At 40.3% G+C, this 27,859-nt stretch overlaps 1 protein-coding gene and 1 pseudogene across 2 annotated transcripts in view; both read right to left on the bottom strand.

Moving 5' to 3' along the window:
• Positions 1 to 12,110: 12,110 nt before the first annotated feature.
• Slc25a40 (solute carrier family 25 member 40) overlaps positions 12,111 to 27,859 on the bottom strand; it is a 31,360-nt gene continuing 15,611 nt past the window's right edge. Inside the window, exons 6-12 of one of the 2 annotated variants that reach the window (XM_028776086.1) lie at positions 24,655 to 24,722; positions 22,966 to 23,090; positions 21,719 to 21,892; positions 18,274 to 18,383; positions 15,148 to 15,229; positions 14,207 to 14,287; positions 12,111 to 13,874 (exon numbers count right to left, since the gene is read on the bottom strand). In XM_028776086.1, the coding sequence (XP_028631919.1) occupies positions 13,768 to 13,874; positions 14,207 to 14,287; positions 15,148 to 15,229; positions 18,274 to 18,383; positions 21,719 to 21,892; positions 22,966 to 23,090; positions 24,655 to 24,722 (747 nt within the window). In that variant the 3' untranslated portion in view covers positions 12,111 to 13,767. The remainder of the gene's footprint in view (positions 13,875 to 14,206; positions 14,288 to 15,147; positions 15,230 to 18,273; positions 18,384 to 21,718; positions 21,893 to 22,965; positions 23,091 to 24,654; positions 24,723 to 27,859) is intronic. The other variant, XM_028776087.1, reaches the window with a different exon arrangement.
• LOC114628137 lies at positions 21,934 to 22,123 on the bottom strand (annotated as a pseudogene).

Here is a 27,859-nt window from a genome sequence, read left to right as displayed (position 1 = left end):
AGAACACTGACTGCTCTTCCATAGATGCTGAGTTCAATTCCCAGCAACCACATAGTGGCTCACAACCATCTGCAATGGAGTCTGATGCCCTCTTCTGGTGTGTCTGAAGAGAGCAATGGTGTACTCATATACATAAAATAATCATTTTAAGAAACAAATTTAAAAAAATGACAGGTCTCAAAATCTCTAAGGTCTCTTCTGTGATTCACTTATAGTGGCCTGCCAAAGGCTCAAAGCAGCATCCCTATCTGTCATTGACACCTCAAATACCACCAGGTCTGCTGGATCTTATGGTCTAAATAGTAGAGCATGCTGCACAGCAGCCTTGACCTGCTGAAGAACATTCTCCTGTTCCTGCCTCGCAATGCTAGCAGCTTTCTGAACCACTTGGTATATGGGCTGGAATAATACACCCAAGTGTGTGCTATCTTCAGACTCCAGGTAGGCCTACTAAACATGGTGTTTCTCTCTTGGTTTTAGGAGAGACCAGGTACAATAATTTATCTTTCACATTAGAAGGATTATCTGTGCATGTCCCACTCCACTGGAATTCTACGAATTTTAGTGATGTAGAAGACCCTTGATTTTTGGTTGGATTTATTTCCTGTCATCTGATGCCCATGTGTTACCAACGAATCCAAAGTGGTTGCTACTTCCTGCTCATTTGGTCCAATAAGCATAATGTCATCAATATAATGAACCAACGTGAAATTTAGTGGAATAGACAGACCAAGATCTTTTCTAAGTTATTACACAGGGATAGAGCATTACTATATCCTTGAATAAATACTGTAAAGGTATACTGCTGGCCGTGTCAAAAGTAAATTGCTTCTGGTGGTACTTATGGACAGGCACTGAGAAAAAGGGCATTTGCTAGATCAATAATTGATTCCATTGACCAGATGTGTTAATGTAAGTAAAAACATCACATATGGCACAGAAGCTGAAACTGGAGTCATTATTTGAGTTTTTCAATAGTTAACAGTCATTCTCCATGACCCATGTGTCATCTGCAATGTCCCAATGAGAGTGTTAAAGGGAGATGTGATAGGAATTACCTACCGTCTTTCAAGTCCTTGATGGCATTAATGTTTGCAGTTCTTCCAGGGATGTGATATTGTTTTTGATTTCCTACTTTCCTTGGCAGAGGCAACTCCAAAGCTACCGTTTAGCCCTTCCAACTCTAACAGCCCTCACTCTGCAGGTCAGGAAACCAAGTGTGAGAATTCTCTCAACTTCTAATTGTATCTATCCCAATTATATATTCTTGGATCAGGGAAATAACCAGAGGATGAGTTCAGGGACTCACTGGACCTATTGTGAGTCAGACTTCAGCCAAAACTCTTGACCCCCAGAAGTCCTATACTTTAACTGGAAGCCGACAGTGTTTCTTGTTATCTCCCAGAATCAGTGTCAGTTCAGATCCAACAGAACTCAGAAAGTCTGATTGTTACCTTTCTCCCATTGTACAGTTACCCCTGTAAAGTGTCATAAGTCCCTCTAGGGAAGGATTGGAGAAAGGCCAACAGTAACATTCTTAGGTATTTTATCCAGGTCCTTTCTCAGGGAAAGGTGCCCAACTCACCATTAAAGAGATTTGGGATCTGCAACTTGGGTCAATTCTGAAAACTGGTTCATGGACCAAGATTCCCCTTTGCCATGATCAAATGGAGCCTTTCTTTCATTTGTTTGAGAATTTTTCCACTTACCCAGATCAAACAAAAATACAGTCGGTGTCTTATCTATTTCACACGTGGAAACACTGTTAGTAATCTGTTAAACTCCACCTCCACAGTCACCTGGCAACAGCCAGGTACGCTCCGCCCCACAGTTACCTGGCAACAGGCAGGTAACCCTGCCCACTATAAAAGGGGCTGCTTGCCCCCCCTCTTGCTCCTCAACCCAGTGCACCTGCAGGTTGTCTCCCCTCTCCCCTTCTCTTCCCCCTCTCTCCACGTGGTCATGACCAGCCTCTACTCCTCCCTTCCTCTCTCTCTCTCTCTCTCTCTCTCTCTCTCTCTCTCTCTCTCTCTCCTCGTGCTCTCCCACCCTCTTAATAAACTCTCCCTCGCAGAACCATCTGGGCCTGCTGTGATCTGTACAAGCTGTGCTGTAGAAATCCTTTTATTGGTGCCGTGACTCGGATACGAAGACTTCGGGGACCTCAGCTGCTGCAACTGTACAAGATGGACACAACAACAACTCAGACTTCATCTGCTGCTACTCGCCACCACCGAGCAGGTGAATTAACATCCGCTGCTACAACCCCCGTCCTGTGCTGCTGCTGCTGAGAGGCTCGCCAGACTTCCACCAAGTGAGCTGAGCCGCTGCGGCCGCGGCCGCCCGTGTGGTACTCTGCCACGTGGGCCGGGTATCATTTCCTGATATCAGACTGCACAAACTCACAAACAGACATCGATTAATTGGTAAGGAGTTTCCGTTCGGCTTGAGGGACCCTGAACACCGGGTTAGCGCCTGGCCAGCGCTTCCTGGACTAAGGGTTTGGCTTTTCATGGCCCCAGTCCATATGGCCTCTAGCTGATCTTCGACTTAAGACATTGGACCCTTGGGTGGTCTTTCCCCTCTCGGAAATAGCTCATAACCCCTCCTCAGCTCTTGCAGCTCCACAGAAAAACTAGTACCAGGCGAGCTATATTCTGACTGGCTAACTTCTGGTGGGCTAGCCCAGTCGAGGCCCTTATTTGATCGCGCGACGGCCCGATTATTATAAGCAGTGCCTGATTGCTTTGTTACTGGCTTATCATTCAGAACGCTGGCTGATAGCCTGTAACAACCGTCACCCAATGGACAATACATTGTCTTTGTCCGTACCCACAGACACATACTGCCAGCAGTCTGATAACTGGAAAAATTCCCTATACCCCTTTCCATGTGTTCTGCCTGCTCCTCACACCTCTTTCTAATTTTTCTTTTTAATTAAACCAAAATGGGGGAATTACTGTGACTCTAGCGGATGTCTGCAGGTTCCACACATACTAGCCTAGAACTGGTAAGCTTCCCCATCTCCCACTGGCCAGAGTAACCCTCCACATGGTCCCAGGGAAGATTCCTTGAGCTAGAGTGTCCTTCCCTGAACCTCTCTAGGACGGCTCCCCTTGGATGAGACACTTCCCCTCTTCCTCTCGAGACAGTTTCTCTCCGCTGAGTACACCAGGCCAGGCCTGGACAGACTGTTTTCTCTGTCTCAGGAGCACCGGCTCCAACCATAGTTCCCAGGTGTCTCTTCCAAGGGCCAGTCTTTCGCGCCCTTTTCCCCTTCCCACTCCTTCCTCATTTGTGGGTCGACTGGAACCTCAGTTCCAGCGCCTTGCCTGGAAGGCTAGCGGGTCCAGGGCCCAGCTAGCTCCCCTCGCCTCCTCTGCGATCAGTCAGCCTGTTCGCCTGGTCCCTTCCCTCTATGGTTCTTAGCTCTGCTCTGGGTTTTCCCCTTACATCCTGCCACCTGGGACCTGTAAAGTGTTGGGGTGATAATGGGACATGCTTGCTTTTCTTTACTCACTGGTGCCTGAGACACTGAGCAGCGACTTCCTGCTGCCAGCAGGAAGACCCGCCCTGCAGCTTTGCTGCCGCCCTGCAGACCTGACCAGCCTGCAGCAACTGTGGCTCATAGTCCAACCTGTGACAGCCGTATGATCCAGCTTAGCCAAATTGTTTCTGTGCTAATACAAAAATGTGCTTTTCTCTTCCTATGTAACCTACCAAAGTTACTTAAGACTCTTTCCTTATGTGTCTTGATAGATTTTTACTACTGTTATTATTCTATTCAGTTACAACCAATCCTTATGGCTCTCAATCTTGTCAGAAGTTTGCTAACAGTATATTTTAAGTTTATGGCTGACAGAATGCCCAAAGCCTCTAACAGTTAGCCCAAGATGGTTTCAGAAGACCTGGATGCAGGACTCCTAGAACATACAGCCTAGATTGTATGTGAACAAAAGCAACGGGACGCCCTGAGTCAAATGACTTGGCTAAATAAAGGTAAGTCATTTCTCATATCATGCGTACCCATTTTACAGAAAAAAAGCCCTGCAGCTTCTGCGCTTAAAAGCCAAACTGACTTCACCCAAGAGACTATGGAAACCATGGGAACTGTTGGCTAGTAGACTCTGTCATTTTTTAAAAAATAATATATAACGGGTAGATTGTTGTTTACTCTTTACCAGACTTCTGACTACATTGACAGCTAAGTTTTCAAAGATATTATCTGTTACCTCATTACCTAAACTCAGTTGAAAGACTGCTTGTGTTAACTCATGCTGTTATCTGTCTGAAAAACTTATAAGCTACAGGAAACCCACTCAGACCTACCTCTCATGGATGCCATCCAGATAAATAAATCTGCCTAAAATTCCTACTTACTACCTATAACAAAGGGTGGGATCCCTCTGGGTTTCAAATGTACATCTTCAAAAAAAATTCTTTCTCCAAGTGTTCTTAATCTTATTTCCTACATCTTGTCAAGTCCTGGTGCATCCAATACAGCTCCAGAGAAGCAACCTTCAGATGCTCCATCTCCTGTCACACACACACGGCTGCTTCTACTGGACCTGACCCTGGACATCAGAAAACAGCCAGCTCTTCTAAGATGGGACAAAGATCTCCCATATCCATTCTTCTAGGTTCCCCCTAGAGACACGTCGCCCCCAATGCCAGCAGGAAGTAGCCAGATTTCACAACGACCCTATGCCTGCTTCGCTGTCTCCTCTTTCTAATTTTTCTTTTTAATTAAACCAAAACGTGGGAATGTTAGTAATCTGTTAAACTCCACCTCCACAGTCACCTGGCAACAGCCAGGTAACCCTGCCCACTATAAAAGGGGCTGCTTGGCCCCTCCTCTCTCTCTTGGCTTCTAGACCCAGCACCTGCAGACTGACTCCCCTCTCCCCTTCTCTTCCCCCTCTCTCCACATGGTCATGGCCAGCCTCTACTTCTCTCTCTCTCTCCTCTTGCTCTCCCACTCTCTTAATAAACTCTCCCTCTGGAACCATCTTGGCCTGCTGTGATCCATACAAGCTGTGCTGTAGAAATCCTTTTAAACACCATGATTGATTGGTCAGTACTAAATATAGTGTACCTCCTTGTGGACTTCATTTTTTTTTTTTACCTCCCCTCTAAGAGCCTGGTTTGCCTTAAGTCTGGATATATGTCTACAACTATTTGGTGGACCCTAAATAAAGGGCATCAGTATTGTCATAGCTAGCTTCTCCTTCAGAGAAAGTCACTGCTGGTGTAATAGATAGTGAAGGATTAACTTCCTCAGTCAAAGGCAGAGAAAGCAATATTTCAGGGGCGAGAGCTCAGCCCTTCTGCTAAGGCTGGAGAGACTGTTGCTTCCTTAGGCGAGGAAACTCCCTGAGAATCCAAGGGTTCAAAGCTCTCATCCTCAATGGGACCAAAGACACTCCCATCTCAAGTTACAGAATCCCATTCCTTACCAATTGATGACCTTACCTTAACCAACACCCTCCCCTCTGACGGTGAGACTTGGATTTTCACTGTAATTAAGCCACCATTATAACAAGGGCTTCAGTTTGAGTTTCTACAACGTGAGCTGTGTGGGTGCTGTGTGGGGCTCTCTTCCAGGGCACACTTAGAAACCTTTAGATTGTGTATGCACATCTGGAGCCAGTCAGTTTTAACTGTGAGTTCACTGTTGTCCTTCACCATAGTCTAATCTGCTAGAAGTTGACAAATTTTATCATGGAGCTCACTGTTTGCCTTTGTCCACTTATCCAGAGATGCTAGGAGTAACTGACCAACGGGACCATCTTCCTTATTTTCCCACAAACTGTCACAAGTTTTGTATACAGAGTCCCTAAATCTGTTACCTTTAACAATTGGTTTATCAGGATAATCAAATGCACTTGTCTCCTTATGTTTGTAAAATATTTCACATCTTGAGCTTTCTTTCAGTACTGAAACCCCTGGGAGAGGCTTCAGTAACTGGAGAGGCTTTAGTAATTGCAGGTATTGGCAAATTGGAAAGCCTCTTCCAGATACTTTAAAAAAAATTTCATCCTTAATCTTCTGTTGCTCTGTAACCACTTTTGGTACCAACTCTGTATTAGTCACGGTTCTCTAGATCACATATAGAAAGGGGATGTTTTACAACATACAGACTGTAGTCTGGCTACCTGAACAAACACAGCCTTCAGGACTATGAAGTTGACTTGGCCTAGCTGTCTTGAGAGACATGTGTCTTAAGTTTTTCAGGTTAGAGTCCATGGTGCCTGGGGCACAATGTGCCTTCCTGTTTCTGAGAGGCCCACATATTCCCCTCAGGCGTGTTTCTCTGTGTGTTCCCTTAGTAGTCAAGGAAACATAGAAGCTTGACACGACAACTGTTAAGACATTAATCTTGTATGTTCTGCATAACCTGCAAACTTCATTGTCTCCTAACAATCACAACTGTATTGATCCTAGCAATTGCCATTATATTCTGCTTCTGATAAAAGTATACAAAATCTGACTGCTCTCAATAAAAATGCCCCTCCAAAATGGTCCAATTTAGTTTATTGTGGCTATATCAGGTGATCTTGGACCTGGTAAGTATGCACAGGCACTTACAGCTGTCTATAAGTGGAAGGTTCAATAATCCAGTAGTTGTTTAGCCCACAAGGATAGATGTCTCTGCTGGTCTTCAGGATATGCAGGAATCCCAAAGAAGTGCTAACAGAAGTAAAGAAATGGACCTGCTAGCAAGAGTGAGAACAAGCAGGCAACAGGAGGGCCTTTCTTTCATGCTCTTACATAGTCTGCAAGTTGAAAGTGTGGTCCAAATTAAAAGTGGATCTTCCCAACTCTAAAGACATGGATTAGCACATGTTAGTTGGGTAGCTTGATCTTCTTGTTCGACTCCTAACAGTGGGAGCGGAAGCTGTCTCTGACACTGTTGCCTGCCTCTGAGTCCCTTCCCCCCTACTGGGTTGCCTTGTCCAGCCTTAGTAGAAGAGGAGTTGTCTATCCTTACTACTCCCTCATATGTGTGCAATTCCAGATGTAGTTGACAACCAAAATGAGCCATCACAGTAGGAAACAAGGAAGGAGGAGAGGCAGATTAAAGGGAAGGCGTGTAAAACACATGGGATATGTCATATGGAAACCTATTACTAAAAAACTACTAGTGTAGAAACTCCCTTTAAAAACACACACACACATGAAAATTTAAATAGTTTCTGTGGAACAATACCTCCTCTGGATGTCATAGGCTATCAAATAAAAGGCTCAGAACCAGGAGTGGGTTACCTCCTTTCAAGTTGTTGGCCAGTGGGTGTTTCATAAACACCTTTACCCAAACATTATAGGCCATTACCATCGGTTACCCTCCAGAATTTCATGTTAAGACCCTGTTGCTGAAGATACCACACACTTATAGAGAAATTAAACTGATACTAACCTGGAAGGTTTATTCTAACTGGCTTGCTTTCCTAGTGCTAGAAGTTTCTATGCAAGCTAATGGAGTAGAAAAGCAGTCAACAGTCTTACCTAGCTATTAACACTGAGAGGACAGTAACAACTATCCTGACAAGATATGCCCACTGGTGCAATAGTGACATAAATTTTATCTGAATTATGTTATATTTCTTATTGGATTTAAAATTCGTTTTACAGGATGGAACTCATACTGTTACAATTAACTGAAACAAAAATTCACGGGTAGCTAGATCAGAGGCCCTAAGGAAGAGTCTAACAGTATTATACTAAGTGGACTTAGAAGTAACAGCCCCACCCCTCAGGTTAGCACATCTCTCAAACCTCATCAGACTCTTTTGGCAATAGATGGCTGGCAATTGACGACCAACAATGGACAATGCGCAGAGAATAAGAGACTGCTGGGTGCTTGGATCTAGACCATCCATCTATATTGTCCTTCTCCCTGACAAGATTCAGAGATTTTACAGGGGAAGAACGGGCAGAAAGATTGTAGTTGCCAATGGTAGTGGACATCTACAGTGAAACAGTATTTGGCAGATATCACAGCACCACTGCACACATGAACTCACAGTGGCTGTGACTGCATGCACAAGATCAAGCCAGCCAAAATTCCACAGTAATATTCCAGTGAGTAAGGCAAAGTGAATATGACATAAAGTCTCACACCTAGAGGAGGAACTCTTGCCAACAGATGGCTTTGGGGAGGAGTCATTTTTCTTCAGGAACGTGGCCAATGAGAGGTTACCCATGCTCCAGTGATGATCCCACACAGAGACAGCACTAAGTCGACTAACTCAGGGTTTGCCATATCTAGCTTACTGTAAATATGAACTTGACACGTTAGAGTTCTTTAGGAAGATTCACTCTGAACTGGGAAAATGCTTCCATAAGATTTGCCTATAGGAAATGTGTAGAGAAGATTTTAAACTAGCAAATTTGCCTGTAGGAAAGTCTGAAGTACCCAGACCATTGTGGGTAGTAGAAGTCCCCAACAGGTGGTCCTGGGTGTAGAAATGAGAAAGCAGCCCGAGCATGCCGGTGTGCAGCAGGCCAGAAAGCAGCATTCCTTCATGGTCTCTGCATTAGCTCCTGCCTCCAGGTTCTTGCCCGATTTAAGTTCCTGCCCTGAATTTCTTCTACTGTATTATTACTTGGAAGTGTAAGATGAAATAAACCCTTTCCTAGAGTAAAACAGGGTTTAAAGCAAAGAGCACATGAAGTCAAGAGGGGAAAAACAGTGGGGGAATAGTTAAAGAAATGGGAGAAATCTAATAATAACACATTATATGCAACTATGAAATACTCAAACAATAAAAAGCAAAATTTAACTTTTATTTTAAAATACAAAACATTCTGCTGCTCTGAAGACACCAGTCTCAAGGCCTCCATGAGGTCTGCTGCAGCCAGGGCAACTGGTAAGGGACCTTCCCTAACAGTCACACCCACTGGGAGTCTCCAGGAGGACAATGGTCTCAGGACCCATCAACTCCCAAACCATCCACTTCCTGAATTCCACTTCCCTTCCAGAGGGCATCTTCTGCTGGGGCAGAACACCAGGCTGTCTACTCTGAAGACACCACAGTCTCAAGGCCTCTAGGAGGTCCTCTGTAGGCAGGACAACTGGACAACAGACCCCCCAATCTGAAGGCCTCCCAGGAGAACAGCTATAAGCAGGTCAACAGTCTGACTACTCCTGTGAAGCCAAAACAGTCTGAAAGGCCTCCCAGGAGATCTGCTGTAGCCAGGACAACAGATCAGCAGCTCCTCTGCCCCTCTGAAGACACCACAGTTGGAAGGCCCCGCAGGACTTCTGCTACAACCAGGGCCACAAGCCTACCAGGAGACTGGCAGCAAACCAGGGACACAAGAGGCAGGCACCAGTCAGAGACAACCAGACCAGCTAACACCAGGGATAACCAGATGGTGAGAGGCAAGTGCAAGACCATAAGCAACAGAAGTCAATACAGTTGGGTATCATCAGAACCCAGTTCTCCCACCACAGCAAGCTCTGAACAAACCAACACACCTGAAAATCAGGAAGCTGGCCTAAAATCCTATCTCATGAAGATAATATAGTCCTTTAAAGAGGATATAAATAACTCACTGAAAGAAATATAGGAAAACATGGGTAAACAGGTAGAAGCCCTTAAAGAGGAAACAAGTCACTTAAAGAAATATAGGAAAACACAAACAGGTGAAGGAATTGAATAAAGTTGTCCAAGACCTAAAAGTGGAAGTAGAAATAATAAAGAAAACACAAACGGAGGCAACCCTGGAAATGGAAAACCTAGGAACAAGATATTGCCACATTTCCTATACATTGCCTCTAACAATATGTACAATAGACACAAATAATAAGTTGCCAATTACCAAAGAAATAAGCATAGCAATAAACACGTTATTATATGACCTGAGTCCAAGACCTGAGTACTTTTGATAGTGTCGGGTTACAGGTTTGAGTCCCTGAAGGTGGGGTCAGACTTCGACTTCCAGATAGTTGAATTGCTAATTTGACCTCACAGGGTGCTTGACCAGGAAGCTGGGGGGGGGGGTGTCTCTTGGCTTGAAGCTAAGTTGGAGGTGTAGGTCTCTCGATTAACTCTTTGATGACCCGGTGCTGATGACCCGGTGCTGAGGAGGCTTTGTTCAGAGGATCACGTGTGAATGAAGTGCTCTGATCAGGCTCCTCTTTTATGCTGAATTTGGAGTTACTGATGACGTACATGGCAGATAACCACTCGTGTCTGGTTATCTCAGCACAGCTTCATTTCCAGACTTGCCTTTACAAGTACCAGACATGTCTTTATAAGTATCAGACTAGTCTCTACAAGTTTCCTATTACAAAATGGAGTTGATCCTGCTTAAGGGCCTGCTCCTTACATCCCACAATATTCTATACATTTCTTTAAAAACAGAATATTTAAGTAATAAGGTATGAGAATTTAACATTTCTTTAACATTCAACCTGGAAGTCTGTGTCCTTTATAATCATCACTAGGACTGTTGTTGTGCCTAAATCCCTGGAAAGAAGCAACTTAAGAGAAGTGTCCATTGTGGCTTATTCCCAGGAATGTAGTTTATCATGGTGGCAGCAAGAGTGTGAAGCAGGCTGGTTACACTGCTCTGCCAATCAGGAGAAAGAGTGACAGGAATTCATGCCAACATGAAACCAACCAACCCCCCCCCCCCCCAGTGACTCACTGTCTTTAGGAGATGAAGCTCCTAAAGACTCTACCTCTTCTAAAGCAAGGCTACCAACTATGGACTGAGTGTCTAAACATGGGCGCCACGAGGAACGCCTCAGATCCAGGCAACAACCACCCACTACCAAGAACATTGTATATGCTGGGCAAATCCTATGTGTATGCACCAAAAACCTAAGAAGCACTCAGGGTTAAAAGCTTAGCTTGTCTCTTAATTGCTATCTGAGGACAGCTGTTCAAGCCAACAATGGTTCTGTTATTTTATAAGAGAAAAGTTTTGGAGAAAATTTAAAGAGTAAAATTTATTTTATGAACTAAATTTATTCAAATACTACTTACTGTAAGACAAAAAGTTATTTTCAAAATATTAATGTTTCTTTATGAGTTTGTAGGGAAAATGTCAACTTTTTAAAAAATGTATTGTATATGGGTGTTTTGCATACACATATGTATAAATACCATGTGAGTAGACCCTGTGGAAACCCGCTGGAACTGAAGCTACAGGTGGTTGTGAGCCACCATGTGAGTGCTGGGAAAGGAAGCCAGGGCCCCTGGAACAGCAGTCAGCACTCCTAACCTGAGCCAGCTCTCCAGTTCCAATTTACACGTCTTATCCAGCTATACTGCTTGCAATGTGTCAGAAACAAAATGTATTTAACTTATTTTGTCATAATCATTTTTTTGCAAGTACAATATCGAGGATAGGAGAACCTTTCACATATTAACAGATAATACTATTTCAAATGTTTCCGAGCTCAGTTCCCTGCTCTTTTCTAACAATAAAAAGAAATAAAATTAAGGGAAAGGTTAACTTTAATAATGAACTTTTATGTACGTATTTCATAGTATTATATAGTGATTGCATATAGAAACCACTGCCAAGAAAAATAATGGTACTCCTAAGCAAGCACAACATATTTTAATTAAAAAAAAAGACAGAAAATCACTGCTGTGGTTTTGTCTTTTACTGTCTATTGTAATGCTAACTGGAGCCCTCCCCCCAACCCCCAAGACCTAGAATCTGCACATAGCCCCCTGGGACCCTGTCCTCAAGGTAATTCTATTTGGAGAATGAAGATGTGGACTGCTAATAGCTGGGCAGAAGAGACATAGGTGGGGCTGAGGTTTATGGGCTTAGAGAGGACCACAAGGAGGGAGAGGACAAAGCCACCATGGAAGAGAGGAAGAACATGCAGGAGGGAGGACAGCTGCCATGGGCTAAGGACCAAGAGAATGTGGCCCAGAGGGCTGCCCAACTGGAGTTAGGAACAGCCCAGATGGAGCATAGTGAATAGTAAGTGAGAACTCGGGGTTATCAACAGGAAGGTAGATTCTAACAGCATGCAGGGTAGGCAGCTGCCCAGCTACTGTGCTGCCTAAGGCACATTAAAAGAGTAAAGAGTCTTTCATCCGAGAACATAAATGGTCTAAGAAAGAAAAGAAGCCCTGGGCCAGGAGTTTAAACATTTTACTACTTTAAATCACAAATACATACATGGATATATCACATTTTTAATGTAAATCAACACAGGATTATGATGTAAAACAATATGGTACAATAAACCATGTATCGTTTATTTCTGATGAAACATACAAACACTTTCCACTATGATACAAAATGCATTTGTTCGCCTACCCTAGAGATCATTGTCACCAAAATACATTATGCTGTTGTGGCAGAGAAGGGACACATCATACTTCATAGGATACACATAGAACGTGATAAAGTGCTTTTTGCTTTATAGAGGTAAGTAAAACAGAATAGCATTTCTTGCATTGCCATCTTACTTACCTGTTAAATTATTTATCATCTGTGCCAGACAGAGGTCAGACTCTGAGTTATACATTCCACAGCCACAGTGTTCTACCCCTGCATTCCCATCATACTTCACATCTCAGTCCTGAGCACAGTGGGGAAAGGGCGCTTGCTGCTAAGCCTGACCACCTAAGTTCAAATCCCAAAGCACACATGGAACAGGAGAATTAACTCCTCAAAGTTTCCTCTGATCTTCATATATACATAGACATATACAACAAGTAAATAAATGTAATTTTAAAAAACCTCATTCCTACTTAAAGTGATATATTTATGTGTTTCAGGTACAATTTATACAAATAGCCTAAAGGCAATCTATGTTTCTATGTGCCTGTGTTCTGTATGCTGTCACCTGAGGGAAGGCGTGGGATTGTAGCAGCATCATTTAGAAGAGTTGAAATTTTTGGAGCATTTTATATTTTGGCCTTTTAGATTAGGGAATATCGATTATAGTAGAAAAAGTTATAGAACTGACCTAAAGAACTCTACAAACAATGACACTTGGAAGGCAAGCTAGTTACAGCAGCCCATTCCTGTGCCCCAATCTAGTTATTTTCACTAGTCTAAGTATACCAAGGTTTTCTACTGCAGATCCAGATTTACTAAATATATATTTACTATCACCAGTGTAAATATACCCCCAACAGAAATATTAGATAAGTGTTGTTAGTCACTAAAAATGTCAACATTTACATCATGTAAATGATTATACTTTGGTTTACCCAGATAAAGTGGCTACACTTTTCATTAGGGAAATTCTACACTACACAACGCCACTACAAGATGCCTAACAAGAGGGAGGAAATACAATGTCCTGAATCAAAGTTAACAGGCACCATCTGGGGAATGTGAGCAATGCCGCATTCGGCTCTTCCACTCTCTACTGAAATGCTGATACTTATGATCTGAGTTTGCGTGAGACTGCACTTAGCTCTCTACACTGCAGTGCTTAGTACACAATCCAAAAAGTTCTGATGCACCCTACACTCCAGCATTAATTTACAAGGAAGTGTGTAATGACATATGCACTCAGAAACCTTGTCCTGCTAAGGAGCAACTTTCTTTGCAAGACTACTAAGTGGCTGAAGTTTCTGGATTATGTTTTTAATATTTAAAAAAACAGAAACTAGGATTATGATTTAGAGGTAGATTAGAAATTATTATTCATTGAAATTATAGGGAGGACAGATAAAGTCACACTGTAAGATCATAATGTTGAAAAAAACCATCTTGCCTACAAGTTTTCATCTTATTTGGCTCTAGTTGTTTCAAGTCAAAAGTCCCTCATGAGAATTATTGCCTTTCAACATTGTGCTTCTGGAAGAACGATTTTCCTAGTTCATACGAGCTGATCATAATGGCACAGGCAGGAACAATTTTAACTAACCGAGGAATGAGACCTGGAAAGAGAACAGGGAAAACAAGACAACACAAATTTAACCTTATTCTTTTTTAATGTAGCATTTGGCTTCATAGTGACCAAATTAAATGATCTGAAATACCAAATTCTATATCATCAACAGGCAGCAAAGATTAGGTCAAACTGTTTACGCCCAACTTTAAATTCAAATTTTATAACTCTACTACTGAACATTTAATTTAACTTACCACAATATTTAGGAGAAAATAATAAATATAAAATGTTACCTATCACTTTTTGTTAGAAGCTAATTGTAGGAGGAGATTTAAAACGAATGATTGTGTTCAGACTCTGTAAAGCAAGTATTTTTACCTGTAAACAACCCAGAAAATCCTTTGTCAGCAACAATGTTCTTCATAATAGTCCAGGTTGACATATCCAAAGGTTCAGGAACTATATTAAAAAGAATACCATCATAAAACACAACTTAATAATCTGTATCACAGATCCATTCTAGCTACTGTTCTACTGCTATGAAGAGACACCATGACCAAGGCAACTCGTGTTTAAAAAAGCACTTAATTGGGAGCGTGCTTACAGTTTTTGAGACTTAGTTCATGATCACGGTAGGAAGCAGACAGGCATGCTGCTGGAGTGGTAGTGCAAAGCTCCTTGATCCTCAGGCAATAGGCAGAGAGACACTGAGACTGGCCTTGGTTCTCTCAGAGCCCACCCTTATGACACACCTCCTCTAACAGGCCTTCCAAATGGTTCCATTCTATAGGGAGCATTCTCATTTAAACCCTCATAAGAGCATACATGAATAATATAGTTCATTATAAGAAGATAGCATCTGTTTATCTAGGAGTTATTTTCAACCTTTTTTGTTTTATTACGCTCAAATATGGATGGACTACATAGCCTAGCCTGACCTGCTCTCTAGCTGAAGTTAACCTCAAGCTCCTATATGTCCTAACCAGGCTTCCTGAGTGATAGGGTACTTAGTGAATAAATACAGTTTTGAACCAAATGACAAGAAAAATTATAACAACTTAGCTTTTCATGATAAAAGTAGATTTTTTTCTTTGTGGAAGAGACTTAGATGATAGCAGACAAGAAACAAGCTTTAAGATCTCTAAAGCTTTCTCAGTATTTTTCTAGGTATTCCATCCTAACAGTACATCTTTTATCAGTTTCATTAAGAAAGAATAATTAAGAAAAACAACAGTATTTTCTGATCATATGTATTCCTAATAAAAATCACACAAGGGGAAGAAACAATAACACCTCAAAATGTTTTAAATTAAACTTACATTTACAATATTCATTCGTCCACAGTTGCGTCTGTTTCTGTGTTTTTACTACATCAAATGGTAAAGTTGCAACACCTGCAAACTGTCAAAAAGTTCATTTAAATTTTTAATTTTTAAAAAGCATTTAAAAATCTTATTAGCACATTATTTAATATGGATAATGACAAAAATCACAAACTGAAATTTAAAATAAATAAGATACACTTTAAGTTTTTAATGCAGAAAACAGGTTACATCTCAAGTATTCATTCATTACAAAACTCTAAAGAACAGCTTCAGAAAAGTCCCTGCTTTCTTTCCCACGACCACATGGCCACCAATGGCAAAGACAGAACCAGACTTCTGTGGCTTTATACCAGTGCTCACTTCCTGATTCTCCTGTCACCAATACTACATACTGCCCGTGTGCGTGTGCGTGTGTGTGATGTAGCTCAGTCTCACCTTCAATTCAACTGTGTAGCCAAGGACTACTTGAAGTCCTGACACTCCAGCCCATGCTTACCAAGTGTTAGGGTTACAGGCATGAGCCATCACGCTCAGGTTTTTAACATCTTTAAAGTAGAAATTCTCCAGTATGTACTTAGCATATGAAAATTTCCAGCAAGCATTTTTCAAATAATTAGAAAATTTAAATTTAAAAGTTAATGAAAATATACTTCAAACTTTTAGCTTCTATGTACCTTTTAATGGATATATATATAGTTAACAATGGTTTAAAAAATCACATTTCTAAACTCTTCTCAAAGTGGTGCAATTTATCACCTTTTTCCATGCTGTCTTAAGTGAGATTGAAAAAGATTAATTCCTTTAGAAATGTTCTCTTAGTATCTGATATAATATCCAAATGTACTATTTTTGCTTCCTAGCTCATATCTGACTACATTTACAAATTTCCTCTTAAAATTCTATTTTATATCATTTCAGCAATGTGTTGTTCTTCAGATCAGTTGCAAAGATTGCAGCTAGTCTGAAAGCACTGCCATTTTCTCATCTCCACAATCAACCATGTGGAGACGACAGGCTGCTACCACACATTCTAAACAAGAGTTAGGACAGCTCGCTCTGTGGCACCATCACATTCATGAGCTTTTCCTAGTGCTCAGATAAATATTTATTTGGAAGTTGTTAAGGTAAGCAATAATTTCTAAATTAAAAATCAACGTTTCCATGTTCAGTAGCAACATTAACCTGGAGACCTTCCTATTCCTGTGCCTCCTCAGGCCATCTTCCAATGCTAATTATTTTTATCTCTGTGCCTGACACACATTAGATCTGAGTGCTGCTTTCTAATTTCTGCCCCTACTGCACTACCTTCCTTATCCAACTATCTACAATGTTCCACCTCTTCACTCAGCCCTCTAAGTCTTTCTTGTTTGTCTTTGCAGACAAAGGCTGGCATCACCAGTCTAAGCTGGCCCTGAACCCAAGCTTCCTGCTTCCACCTCTCCAACACTGAGTACTGACTTCATGTCTTGATGCTCTGTAAGTGCAATCTGTCTGTGTCACACAGTAAATGATCACACATTAATCTTGGAAGTATATGGATCTAAGACAATACTTTCTTGCCCAAGCAGTGGTGAGATAAATCTGTACCACTTGTATGGTGAGAACGGATGAGCTTCCCATTACCCAAAAATGGACCTCTGTGTTTCTTCCCTTCTAGTTTCAATGTTTCTCAAATTTCCTTTAGAAATTTCTAAGTAGCCATTTTTTTTTCAAGAACCACAAGAACAGAGACTAGACACTGTTTGATTTGATGATACATACTAAACAAAACTCCACGGCTCCACGACTAGTCTAACATATCAACTAACATAGCGTACTGTAAAATACTATAGACAAGTGCTATTAGCGCACACAATCATGGTAATACCTGTAATTATGTAACCAGTATAAGTCTATTAAAAAGCAAATGTGTGTCCTCATTTGGGTCCTTCAGCTTGATGCCTCAGTCCCACCTGGGAGGGAGAAGAAAGCATTCATGGGGGTGGGGGGAGGGAGGAAGGGACCTGGGAGGGAAAGGGGATATTTTTTTGGGGGGAGGGGGACATGATCTGGTATTGGGTGGGGGAAAAGGACCAGCAGAAACAATGGAAACAGGCAACCTCAGGAGGTAGGAGGTGGGGGTGGGGACCCTCCAGATTGTACCAGAGGCCTGGGAGGTGAGAGACTCTCAAGACGCCAGATGGACTGCCATATGGACTGCCCGACATTAGGGAGAGGGAACTCGCAGAGCCCACCTCCAGTAGAAAGACAGGGCATCAAGTGAGGGAGGCGACTGCCATCCTACAGTCAAAACTCTGACCCATAATTGTTCCTGTCTGAAAGAACTGCAGGGATGGAAATGGAGAAGACCCTGAGGAGAAGACCTCCTCAAGGGGATGCCCCAGGGCCTGACACTATTACTGAGGCTATGGAGCACTCACAAAAAGGGACCTATCATGACTGCCCTCTGAAAGACCCAATAAGCAGATGAAAGAGTCAGATGCAAATATTTACACCCAACCAATGGACAGACGCTGCTGACCCCTGTGGTTGAACTGGGAAAAGCTGGAAGAAGCTGAGGAGGAGGGTGACCCTGTAGGAGGACCTGCAGTCTCAATTAACCTGAATCCACCCAGAACTCTCAGACTCTGGATCACCAACCAGGCAGCATACACCAGCTGATATGAGGCCCCTAACATATATACAGCAGAGGACTGCCGGGTCTGTGTTCATCCAGAGAAGATGCATCTAACCCTCAAGAGACTGGAGGCCCCAGGGAGTTTAGAGGTCTGGTGAGGTAGGGGTTGGGGGGAGACATCCTCATAGAGACAGGGGGCAAGGAGGAGGTATGGGATGTGGAACATTCAGAGGGTGGACCGGGAGGGGAATAAAATCTGGAGTGTAAAAAGATAAAATTAAATAAATAAATAAATAAATAAATAAATAAATAAAATCACGTGTGTAGAATAAAAACATCGATGGGGAGCGTATTTTAAAACAGTTTAAATAGGAGAATTTATTTCTTTGAAACAGAAAAAAAGTGTCCTCTCAATATACACGAAATGCTTGATAAGATCTTGCTCCGTTTTAATATTAATTAGCAATTTTCTGGAATAGTAACAATAACAACAACAAACTTACAGAACCAGACAAGGCTCCTGAAGTAAAGCTGATCATAAATGTTGGTTCGTATAAACCAGACTTCTCACAAAGCCACCTCTTTAAATTTTCATAATTATACCAGTACATTGCTGCAAAACAGAGAACAAAACGAGCACAGATGTAGAAAAAATTGTAGACTTCAGAGAATGAGTTATGATGTCACAAATCGAAGTAAAACAGGAACTCTAGTCTTGACACACTGCCCTTCCTTCCTAAAATTAGGTGGGATTAGAAGGAGGGACTGAAATTCTAAGAAATATTGTAACAGTCTTTTAAGAAAACAAAAACTTCTACATTTGCTGAAATATAGCTGAAAACCCTGACAGGGCAAGTAGGAGAAAGGCCAGGGAAAGGGCTATCTACTGACAAGAGCAGTCTAAGGACCAGGAGAAGACAAAGCACACTGACCTGGAGGGCCAGCAGAGGCCACACAGGGTATTGAATATGACTCATGCTACACACTATACTAATAAAGCCATTGGAAGAGCCTACTAATGACGGAAAACACTTGATAAAAGGCACACTCTTGTTGAAAGCAAACTCAAATTCTTGGAAATACAGAGATAAAAAGGTGTTTCTGATAAAAGATATGTAACACAAGCTCATATCAAAAGTAATTATTAATACATAGGAAGAAAGGAAATTAAGATAACTGAAAATTAAAACATTGAAGACATAATATACAATATCTACAAAGAAGCTCAAAAGATGTTTACACTAATCAGAGTTTCTTCATTTTTTAAAAGGTAGCTAGATATCATCTAATAGGCAAAAGTCAATTGCAGCTTTATTACCTACAAAGCTTTACAAAGTATATTTATTGTAAAGCTACAGGTTTAAAAAGAATCAGCAAGGCTAATGAAGTAGCTCAAAGGGACAGCACTGGCCTAGCATGTACAATGACCCAGGTTCAGTCCCCAATACCCAACAAAATAACAAGCAAAGGCTTCCAAAACCTGGAAGGTGAAGTATACCTATAAAATATAAAAAAGAATGCATATAACCTTTATGAAGAAAATTTAAATAGTTATTGAAACACTTTAAAAATATTAACACAGATATATCAATCTTAGAAAAGAATAAGGCACCATCAAATTTTTTTTTTTTATAAAGCACTAGTGATTTGGAAAGTATTATTGGCAAATTACTGTCAGACAAATAGAACAGGAGGACAAAATTAATTCATACATGCAAATCTCTTCAACAATTACAGTTACTCAATGAATGATGCTGATAATGACCTATATATTGGGTCATATCCACAAATCAATTATCTCTAAACAAATGGCCAATGAAACAATGCCAACCTTTGTAAGTAACCACTGAAATGCAGGTCAAGGTGAGATACTTTAAAAGGTCAAATAAACATAATTTAAGAACCTTGACAATGAACAGGTTATGAAGGTATAAGGCAGCAGGAAACATCATAATTGGTGATAAATGTATATATCCATACACTCACTTAAATTTTTTACTACAATTATTCATTGTGTGGGGGTGTGCCAGTCCACATGTGGAGGTCTGAGAACCCCTGACAGCAATTGGTTCTCTCTTTCGACTAGGTGGGTCTTGGAGACTGAACTCAGGTAGTGAGGCTTGACAGCAAGCAGTACTGAATTATCTTGCTGGTCCTATTTTTGATCCTTCTGTTATTTTAAGTAATTTTAGATTTATTTTATGTGCCTGTATGTATGTCTGGCATGCCAAGTGCCAACAGCAGTCAGAAGAGGGTGTCAGATCTGGAACTGGAGTCAGGATGGTTATGAGTCGCCATGTGGATGATGGGAACTAAACAAGGCCTTCTGCAGAAAGAGCACATCCTCTTAATGCTGAGGCATCTCTTCAGGCTTGTTTTTGATACAGGGTCTTACAGTCTAATCTAGCCTGGCCTCAAACTCACGGTCATCCTCCTGTCCCAGTCTCTCGAATGCTGCTATTACAGACATGAGCCATCACACTTGGTTATAATCCCTTTTTAAAAAGGGTCACTTTCAGTTGGGCATAATGACACACACCTTTAATCCAAACACTCAGGGGGCAGAGGCAGGCAGATCTCTATGAATTTGAGGCCAGTTTGGTCTATATATTAAGTTTTAGGTCAGCCAGGGTTACAGAGAGAGACCCTGTCTCCACAAAAAAATAAAATAAAATAAAATAAACGGAAGACTCACTGTTCAATATGGGCAGACTGTCGCATAGGTACAATAAGAAGCTACATAAATGATTTTCATAGCAGTCCTACTTTATCTATACATATACGTGATAGTGGCTTTGTCACTGGAGGTAGGCTCTGAGATCTCATAAGCTCAAGTCTGGCCAGTGTCTCTCCTTGGAACCTTGGGATGAAAATGGAGAACTCTCAGCTCCTTCTCCACATCAAGTCTATCTGCTTGCTACCATGCTTCCTGCCATGATAATAATGGACTGAACGTATAAAACTATGAGCCAGCCCCAATTAAATATTTTCCTTTGTAAGAGTTTCCTTTGTTGTTCTTCACAACAATAAAAACCAGACTAAGACAATATACAAGAGAAAAAAGAAAGAAAACAGTTATCTACAAAACTATGAAATTTTTGAGTAGAAAGAAGATGGTTTTAAAGATCAAAACTGAACAATGTATTTTTAAACATAATAAACTGGAAACTTTTATAGCCAATAAGATGAAAGAATTCAGTACGGGGACAGTGTGATAGCTCAGTGGGTTGGGGCGCTTGCTGCTCTGTCTGACAACCTGAATAAACCCAGAACCCACACAGCTGAAGGAGAGGACCAACTGCTATACCACCGGGGGTAGGGTGTGGGGCAGCAGTGCAAGGGTAACAAACAGCATCATGATCTAACACAGTAAACATTCAAGCTCATAGGAAGCAAGTTCAGAGCTATTCATTTTGTAAACATGTATCTGGGTTTCTTTTCACAAACCAGAGTATATTTGTAAAAGTAAACTGGCAGAGGAGACTATGATTACTAACTTTATGTCTCAATAAAGTAAAAGTCAAGATAATTACCTATTTGATAATTACCTATTCTCTTATCGAATACTTAATGGGAAGTTTTTAGTATTTAGTTTTTCTAAAAAATTAAGTTCAGTTAATTTAAAGATGGTTTTAAGTACATTTATAATATTTTGATTTGTATTTTACTTGCTATATTATGATTTATTTAATTTAGGATAATGTTAAAGTAGTTTATATTATCGGAATATGAATACATTTTAATGAATGCTTAGCAGCAGTTACATACAAGGACCTGAATTAGAAGCTGTTTAATCAATAAAGGCTTGTATAGTTCTGAAATGCAAATACTGAACTACAAATTTGTGGTCAATACAGAAAAAATAATTACTCTTAAAACCTAGCTAAACTATATGACCTAAGACAAAGCTACTTAAAAATTCACAGCTACTAATAAGACAAATCCTACCTGAGAAAGGCACATCTCTAAGAATAGTAGGAGCCCAGCCCTTCCAAAGGGAAATCCACCCGTCTTCAGACACTTTCATGCTCACAAATCGATACAGTTCCTTGTAAGAGAACGTCTTAGACTGCATCTTGGTTCTGATCAATTCTAATGGACTTATCACTGTCACGGCACCAACTAATACAAACAGGAGAACACACAAATTAAAGCATACATGCTGGGAGCAAAAACTAATGCTCATATGTTTTGTTTTATAATCTCCCGCTTCCCACTACCACAAACTGTGCCCTCAAATTTCCTTCCTTTGGAGAAATTGCAGGTGTCAGCACACCAGGAATGCAGTGAGTGAGCCTCACCCTGGAAAAATCACCTTTGCGATCACAGGATCTCTACTGCCAGGTTAAGCCTATGTTCTGTGTATTTTAAAAATTTTAATTAGCTGACAAAGTAAAAGGTCACATGTGACATTTACAGATGTTTGTTTTGGGTGATTTCTGCTCCCTTCCCTGTCTCCATAGTGACCGCATCCTCCCTGAATCTTTCTGACCCCGGATTTTCCCTTCCTGCATCAAGTCCATGTGTCTGTTATCCTCACTTATTCTTAACGCCTATAAAGATTAAATATATACCTAAATGTGTCAAATAAATATATACCTTTTTCTTGGTTTCAACGCTTTCAAGGATAATACTAACAATTCTAGAGTCAACCAGAGAACCATTAAAATCACAGCCAGTATTTGCAAATAAACAACCACTACTACTTCTCCTTCTCTTCTTCTCTTTTTTTGATGACAGATCTCAATATATAGAATTAGGCCTTTAGAGATCACCTCCCACATACTGGGATTAAAATCACGTGCTACCATGCCCAGCATACGCATATTCAACAGAGAATGTCCTACACAGAGGCAATCTTCCTCCCGACTAAGCTCTAAATCCTAGAGTTTATAAAAAACGTTACAAAAGCTTTGGCCTGAGTTATGTATGAATTCAGATATGTTAAAAATTTTAGGTAAGAATCAATTCTGCCATCACTCTCAATAACTAAGATACAATAAAAATGAGATAATTCTATCTCTCAATGACAATCACCTACTTACTACATGACTTGTATAGATATCAACAATTACCACAAACTAGAATGCAAAACACATCAGACCAATATCCCGAACATTACACAGACTCTCTGTAAATATCAGAATTTAGATGTTCTAAGTAGAAATCTAAATAAAAACAAGATCATTACTTACATCTGGCGACAATCCCAGCAACTATTGGTATTCGAGTTTCATTTTCTCCTAATTTGGCTTTCAGAAAACCACTTAATTGTTCATAGCAGGTAAAATAAATAACTGTGGCAGGAATTGCCATCACTCTGTCAGAAGCATACACAAAATATGTTCAGAATTATCAAAAGGTCTCAACTATACTATTAAGTTCTCCTATTATTATAATTACCCCATGAGTGAAATTTGAGTGTGCGCATGTCTGAGTATACATGTGTATTATATGCACCTATGTAGGCTTGTGTGTAAACATGCAGAAAGAAAGAAGGTCAGAGCTGGATGTCCTGCTCAGTTGCTTTCCATCTGATTTCTTTTTGAGATAGGGTCTCTCACTGATGGTTAAACTGCTTGGTCAGCAAGCAGCAAGAGCACGCCTGTCTCTGCCTCCCCTGGTTGGATTACAGGTGTTCCCCATGTGCCTGACATTTTAGAGTGGGTGCTGGGCATCACAAGTGAGGTCCTCAGGCTTCCATGGAGAGCATGCTACCACCATCTTCCCAACACCAACTTCTCTTAAAAGCTCAAGAATAACTGTAAAACAGTTTTAAACCACAGCTCATAAATCACAGCTCTTCATAAGTAGAGGTAAATTACAATTACACTGCCAGGATTATATATATTAGTTGTGAGGGAATTCTGATGACACTTAAAGTGAAAATATTAAAGGGAATTATTATTAAAATATCAATATAAATTTCAGGCACCAGTGCGTCATACAGACTAGTGCAACAAGAAAGCATTTTCTGTTTATGGTGTGTCATCACAATCACAGTGACAGCCCATAGCTCGGAATGTTTATATTCTATAGAGATAGTCCATGCTAAGAATTTAGAAACAGGACTGACCCTGGAGCTGTCACTAAGCTTATCATCTTAGGCACTTAGGTACGTGCCTCAAATATTCCTCAAGGCTGAGTAATCCCCTCCATACAGAAGACAAGAAGAAGCCAAAACATCTGCTGGAGTGTTTACATTCAGTTTTTTGAGTTTACTCTATTCATTCATAAATTTGTACTTAGTAGAGAACTAGAATTGGATGTATAAATATTCAACATACTTTACAGGTTTAGCACAACAAGAAGAAAAGTATCAAATCATTTATTTTCAAATAAACAGACAAAAACTATGTAAACATGCAATAAAAACTATCCATACTGGCAGTGGTGGCATACATCTTTAATCCCAGCACTAAGAAGGCAGAAGCAAGTGGATCTCTGTGAGTTCAAGGCAGCCTGGTCTAACAGAGCTAGTCCCAGGATAGCCAGGGCTACACAAAGAAACTGTGTCTTGAAAAACCAAAACCAACCAATCAAACAAACAAACAAACAAAAAAAACCCACTATACATTCTGAAAGTCAGGTGAGTTTTCCAAGGCAAAAGCACTTCACAACCTGTTGTTACTCGTTGCCAGAATAAGTACATCCTGTGCTATGCCAGTGAAAGAATTTTCAAAAGTCATATGTCATCTGCTGATGTATGTATGCTCTAACTGTAATGAACCATATACATGAATATAATCTTCCCTGGGTTTTATGAGTCCTTCTAGAACATCAAATGTATAGTGTGAAACTCATAAAACAGTACTTCAGGGAATGAAAGATTTGCTCAACCATGCCGATCACAACAATAGAAAACACAGTGAGTTTCAACTTACAGAGTAGGAGGGAGGCCGCTCCACAGGGATTTTATGCCCTCATTTCGAAGAATTTTTAAAAAAGCATCCTAAAATTATAAACATAAACAAAATACATCTTTAAATCTGATAAAGATTTATAATAAGTAGTAATTTGAATATTTTAAACATTAATATCTAAAATATAAGTTTCTTGGATTTATAAATACTCATTCTTAAAAAACAAGAGACAATTTCAAATACATAAGATGGAATGTTTCCAGATAGTATTCTTAGAGACTGAAGTCTCCACTACTTGCTTTGTTTTTTGTTTGCTTGTTTAACTTGTTTTATTTTATTTCTAACAAGCTTTTCAGGGGCTGAAGATATGGTTCAGCAGTTAAGCTTGTTCTTCCAGAGGACCTGAGTTCAGATGCTGCGCCCGTTATAGGTAGCTCACAAACAGAGGACTTGACGCCCTCCTCCCACCTCTGGGTACTTGCACACATGTGGGCAGAGACTCACACAGACACATAGATATAAGTTAATTTTTTTAAAAATAAAAAATTTTCATAAGATTACTATTAAAAAGTACAGAATTGATCATAGAAACTCTTCTAAGTATGAAATCTGAGAAAGTGTTATTAAAGACGACATTCTGAAGTCTTTGAAGAGGAATCAAAAGCACTCAGAATCTAAAGCAAAGTCTATTAATAGATAAACTCTTACAACTTAATAATAAAAACAAAAACTGTCAAAAGATAGAATAGAAATTTCACCTTGAAAAAATATTTTCGCTGGGCGGTGGTGGCGCACGCCTCTAATCCCAGCACTTGGGAGGCAGAGGCAGGTGGATTTCTGAGTTTGAGGCCAGCCTGGTCTACAGAGTGAGTTCCAGGACAGCCAGGGCTACACAGAGAAACCCTGTCTCGAAAAAAAACAAAACAAAAAAAATATTTTCAACATCATTAATTGTGGAAATAAAACTCAGAACCACATGGAACACAGCAGACAGATTAAAATAAAAAGACATATTAGGTACAGTGTTGCACGCCTGTAACCCCAGCTACCTGTGAGGCTCAGTCAGGAGATGGAAAATCCAAGGCCAGCCAAGGCAACACACTGAAACCTCCTGCTTAGAAAGAAGGGAAGGAAAAGGGGAGGGAGAGAAGAGAGGAGAGAGGAGAAGATGGGTCCTAGTGAGGACTGAAGAAATTGGAAGCCTCATATATTGCTTATAGGAAAATAAAGTGATATAGCCACTTTGGAAAACAGTTTGGTAGTTTCTCAAAAAGCTAAACAAATTAGTACCATACGACCCAAAAATTCAATTCAGAATATATATGGAGGAGATATTAAAAAACACGTTACACAAAATTAAAATGCTGATAATTGCATTATTCACCTCCCAAAGTGAAAATAACGTAAATGTCCATCAACTAATAAACAGAGAAATAAAACAAAGTATATTCATAAAATGGTATGCTATATAGGACTAAAAAAATGTGAATACAAATCACAACACTGGTGCACTTAAAATACTGTGTTAAGAAAAGGAGCTACTCACAAACTCACAAGCAGAAAGAGGAAGCTTGGTGGGAGAGATAACGTTTAAGACATGTGTTCTGACAGGCAAGTCAGTCGTCATGGCTGCCCTGTCTGGCCTCAGTGGGAAAGAATCACTTAATCTGGCAGTTGATGTGCAAGGGTTGGGGGATAGCCAGGGTGGAGTCCCACCCTCTCAGAGGAGAAGGGGAAGAGGGATGGGAGGAAGGAACATGGTGAGGGAGGTTCTGGGATATAAACAAATACATAAATAAAAATTATTGTCCTACTCCAGTCAGCTATAACTCAGACCCTTATAAGCAAAACCAAGGAAGTTGTCTAGACCGCCCCTGGAAGGGTGCGTTAGTGAACTAGAACACCTTCAGTGGGTCGGTGCTACAGAGGATCAACAAGAGGTTTCCTGCCTGCTACATTTAGGTGGTATCAGAAGAGAAATAGTAGAGGGAAGACGTTTGCCATCATCTGACAGTAGTGAGGTCACTCCATCTCAGAGTCAGTCAGTGGAAAGTGTCAAAACTCACTTAAACTTGCTGCCAATGGTCATGAGTGGAGAACCTGGATTTGCAGCTATGCTGTACTAACCATGTGATACTACCTCTTCCTTTGGGGAACAGTGTTGTTGTTGTTTTAAAGATTTAAATAAAATGTTTAATCAGAATTGGGGTTTAATAACAACATTCAAAATGCCCAGAGTTTAGCGAATTCACCATTCTAGGAACTAGGAAGGTGTTCTACTAAATGAAGAGAGACAATAATAAACACTGAAATTGAGCCTAGATGTCTAAGTTCTCTGACAAAGATTTCAAATCACCCAACATTAAAAACAAAACAAAAACATGGAATGCTCATTTGTTAATATACTTAAAGTAAAAAAAAAAAAAAAAAAACCAATCAGACTGCTTTAGTTAAGAAATATATACACAAAAAGCATGAGTAATAAAAATGGAATGATTAAACATATAACACAAAGGAAGGCAAGAAAAACAACCGAAATAGAAAGAACGCAAAACAAGACAAGAACAAGAGGAACAGAAAAAGGCAAGTATAAGCCTTTACATCTACAACTACGTTAATATAATTTGTCTATTAATTGAATGAAAAAACTGACAATTTAAAACATTTAATAAATGTTTCAATTATAATGTTACAATTTGATTTAAAATGCATCAGAATCTGGGGATGGTAGCACACAACTTCAATCTCCGAATTTGGACGGCAGAGAAAGGCAGAACTCTATGGATTCCAGGCCAGCTTCTTTTACATATCAAGTTCCAGGCCAGGGCTACATGCACTGACAATATTCCAAAGGACAAAACAAAACAAAATGCACTACAAGACCCAACATAGTAAAGATGTCATTTCACTCTAAGCTGGGAAGAAAGTATAGTTCTTCTAAAAAAAAAAAATCTTAGAAATGTTAAAGAATAACTCTCATAGACTCCTCCCACCAAAGAAACACAACGAATGTCTGTAGCAGGTTTTATACACAGTAACTGAAAACTGCAAATAGCCCTGCATGGAAATGTGGCACATCCATATCAAGCCACTAAGCCCTAAGAAGGAAGCAAATACTGGACTCCTGCAACACTAGGAAGAATCTCTGCACTATTACTATTACCCAAAGTGAAAAATGTCAACCTCTAAATGTAGCTTATGCCATGATTCCATTTATGTAGCATTT

This window comes from Grammomys surdaster, unplaced genomic scaffold (genome assembly GCF_004785775.1).
Source record: "Grammomys surdaster isolate TR1022 unplaced genomic scaffold, NIH_TR_1.0 264, whole genome shotgun sequence".
Classification (NCBI taxonomy): Eukaryota; Metazoa; Chordata; class Mammalia; order Rodentia; family Muridae; genus Grammomys; species Grammomys surdaster.
The sequence above is the reverse complement of the archived record's forward strand: the minus strand, read 5'-3'. Positions and strand labels throughout refer to the sequence as shown.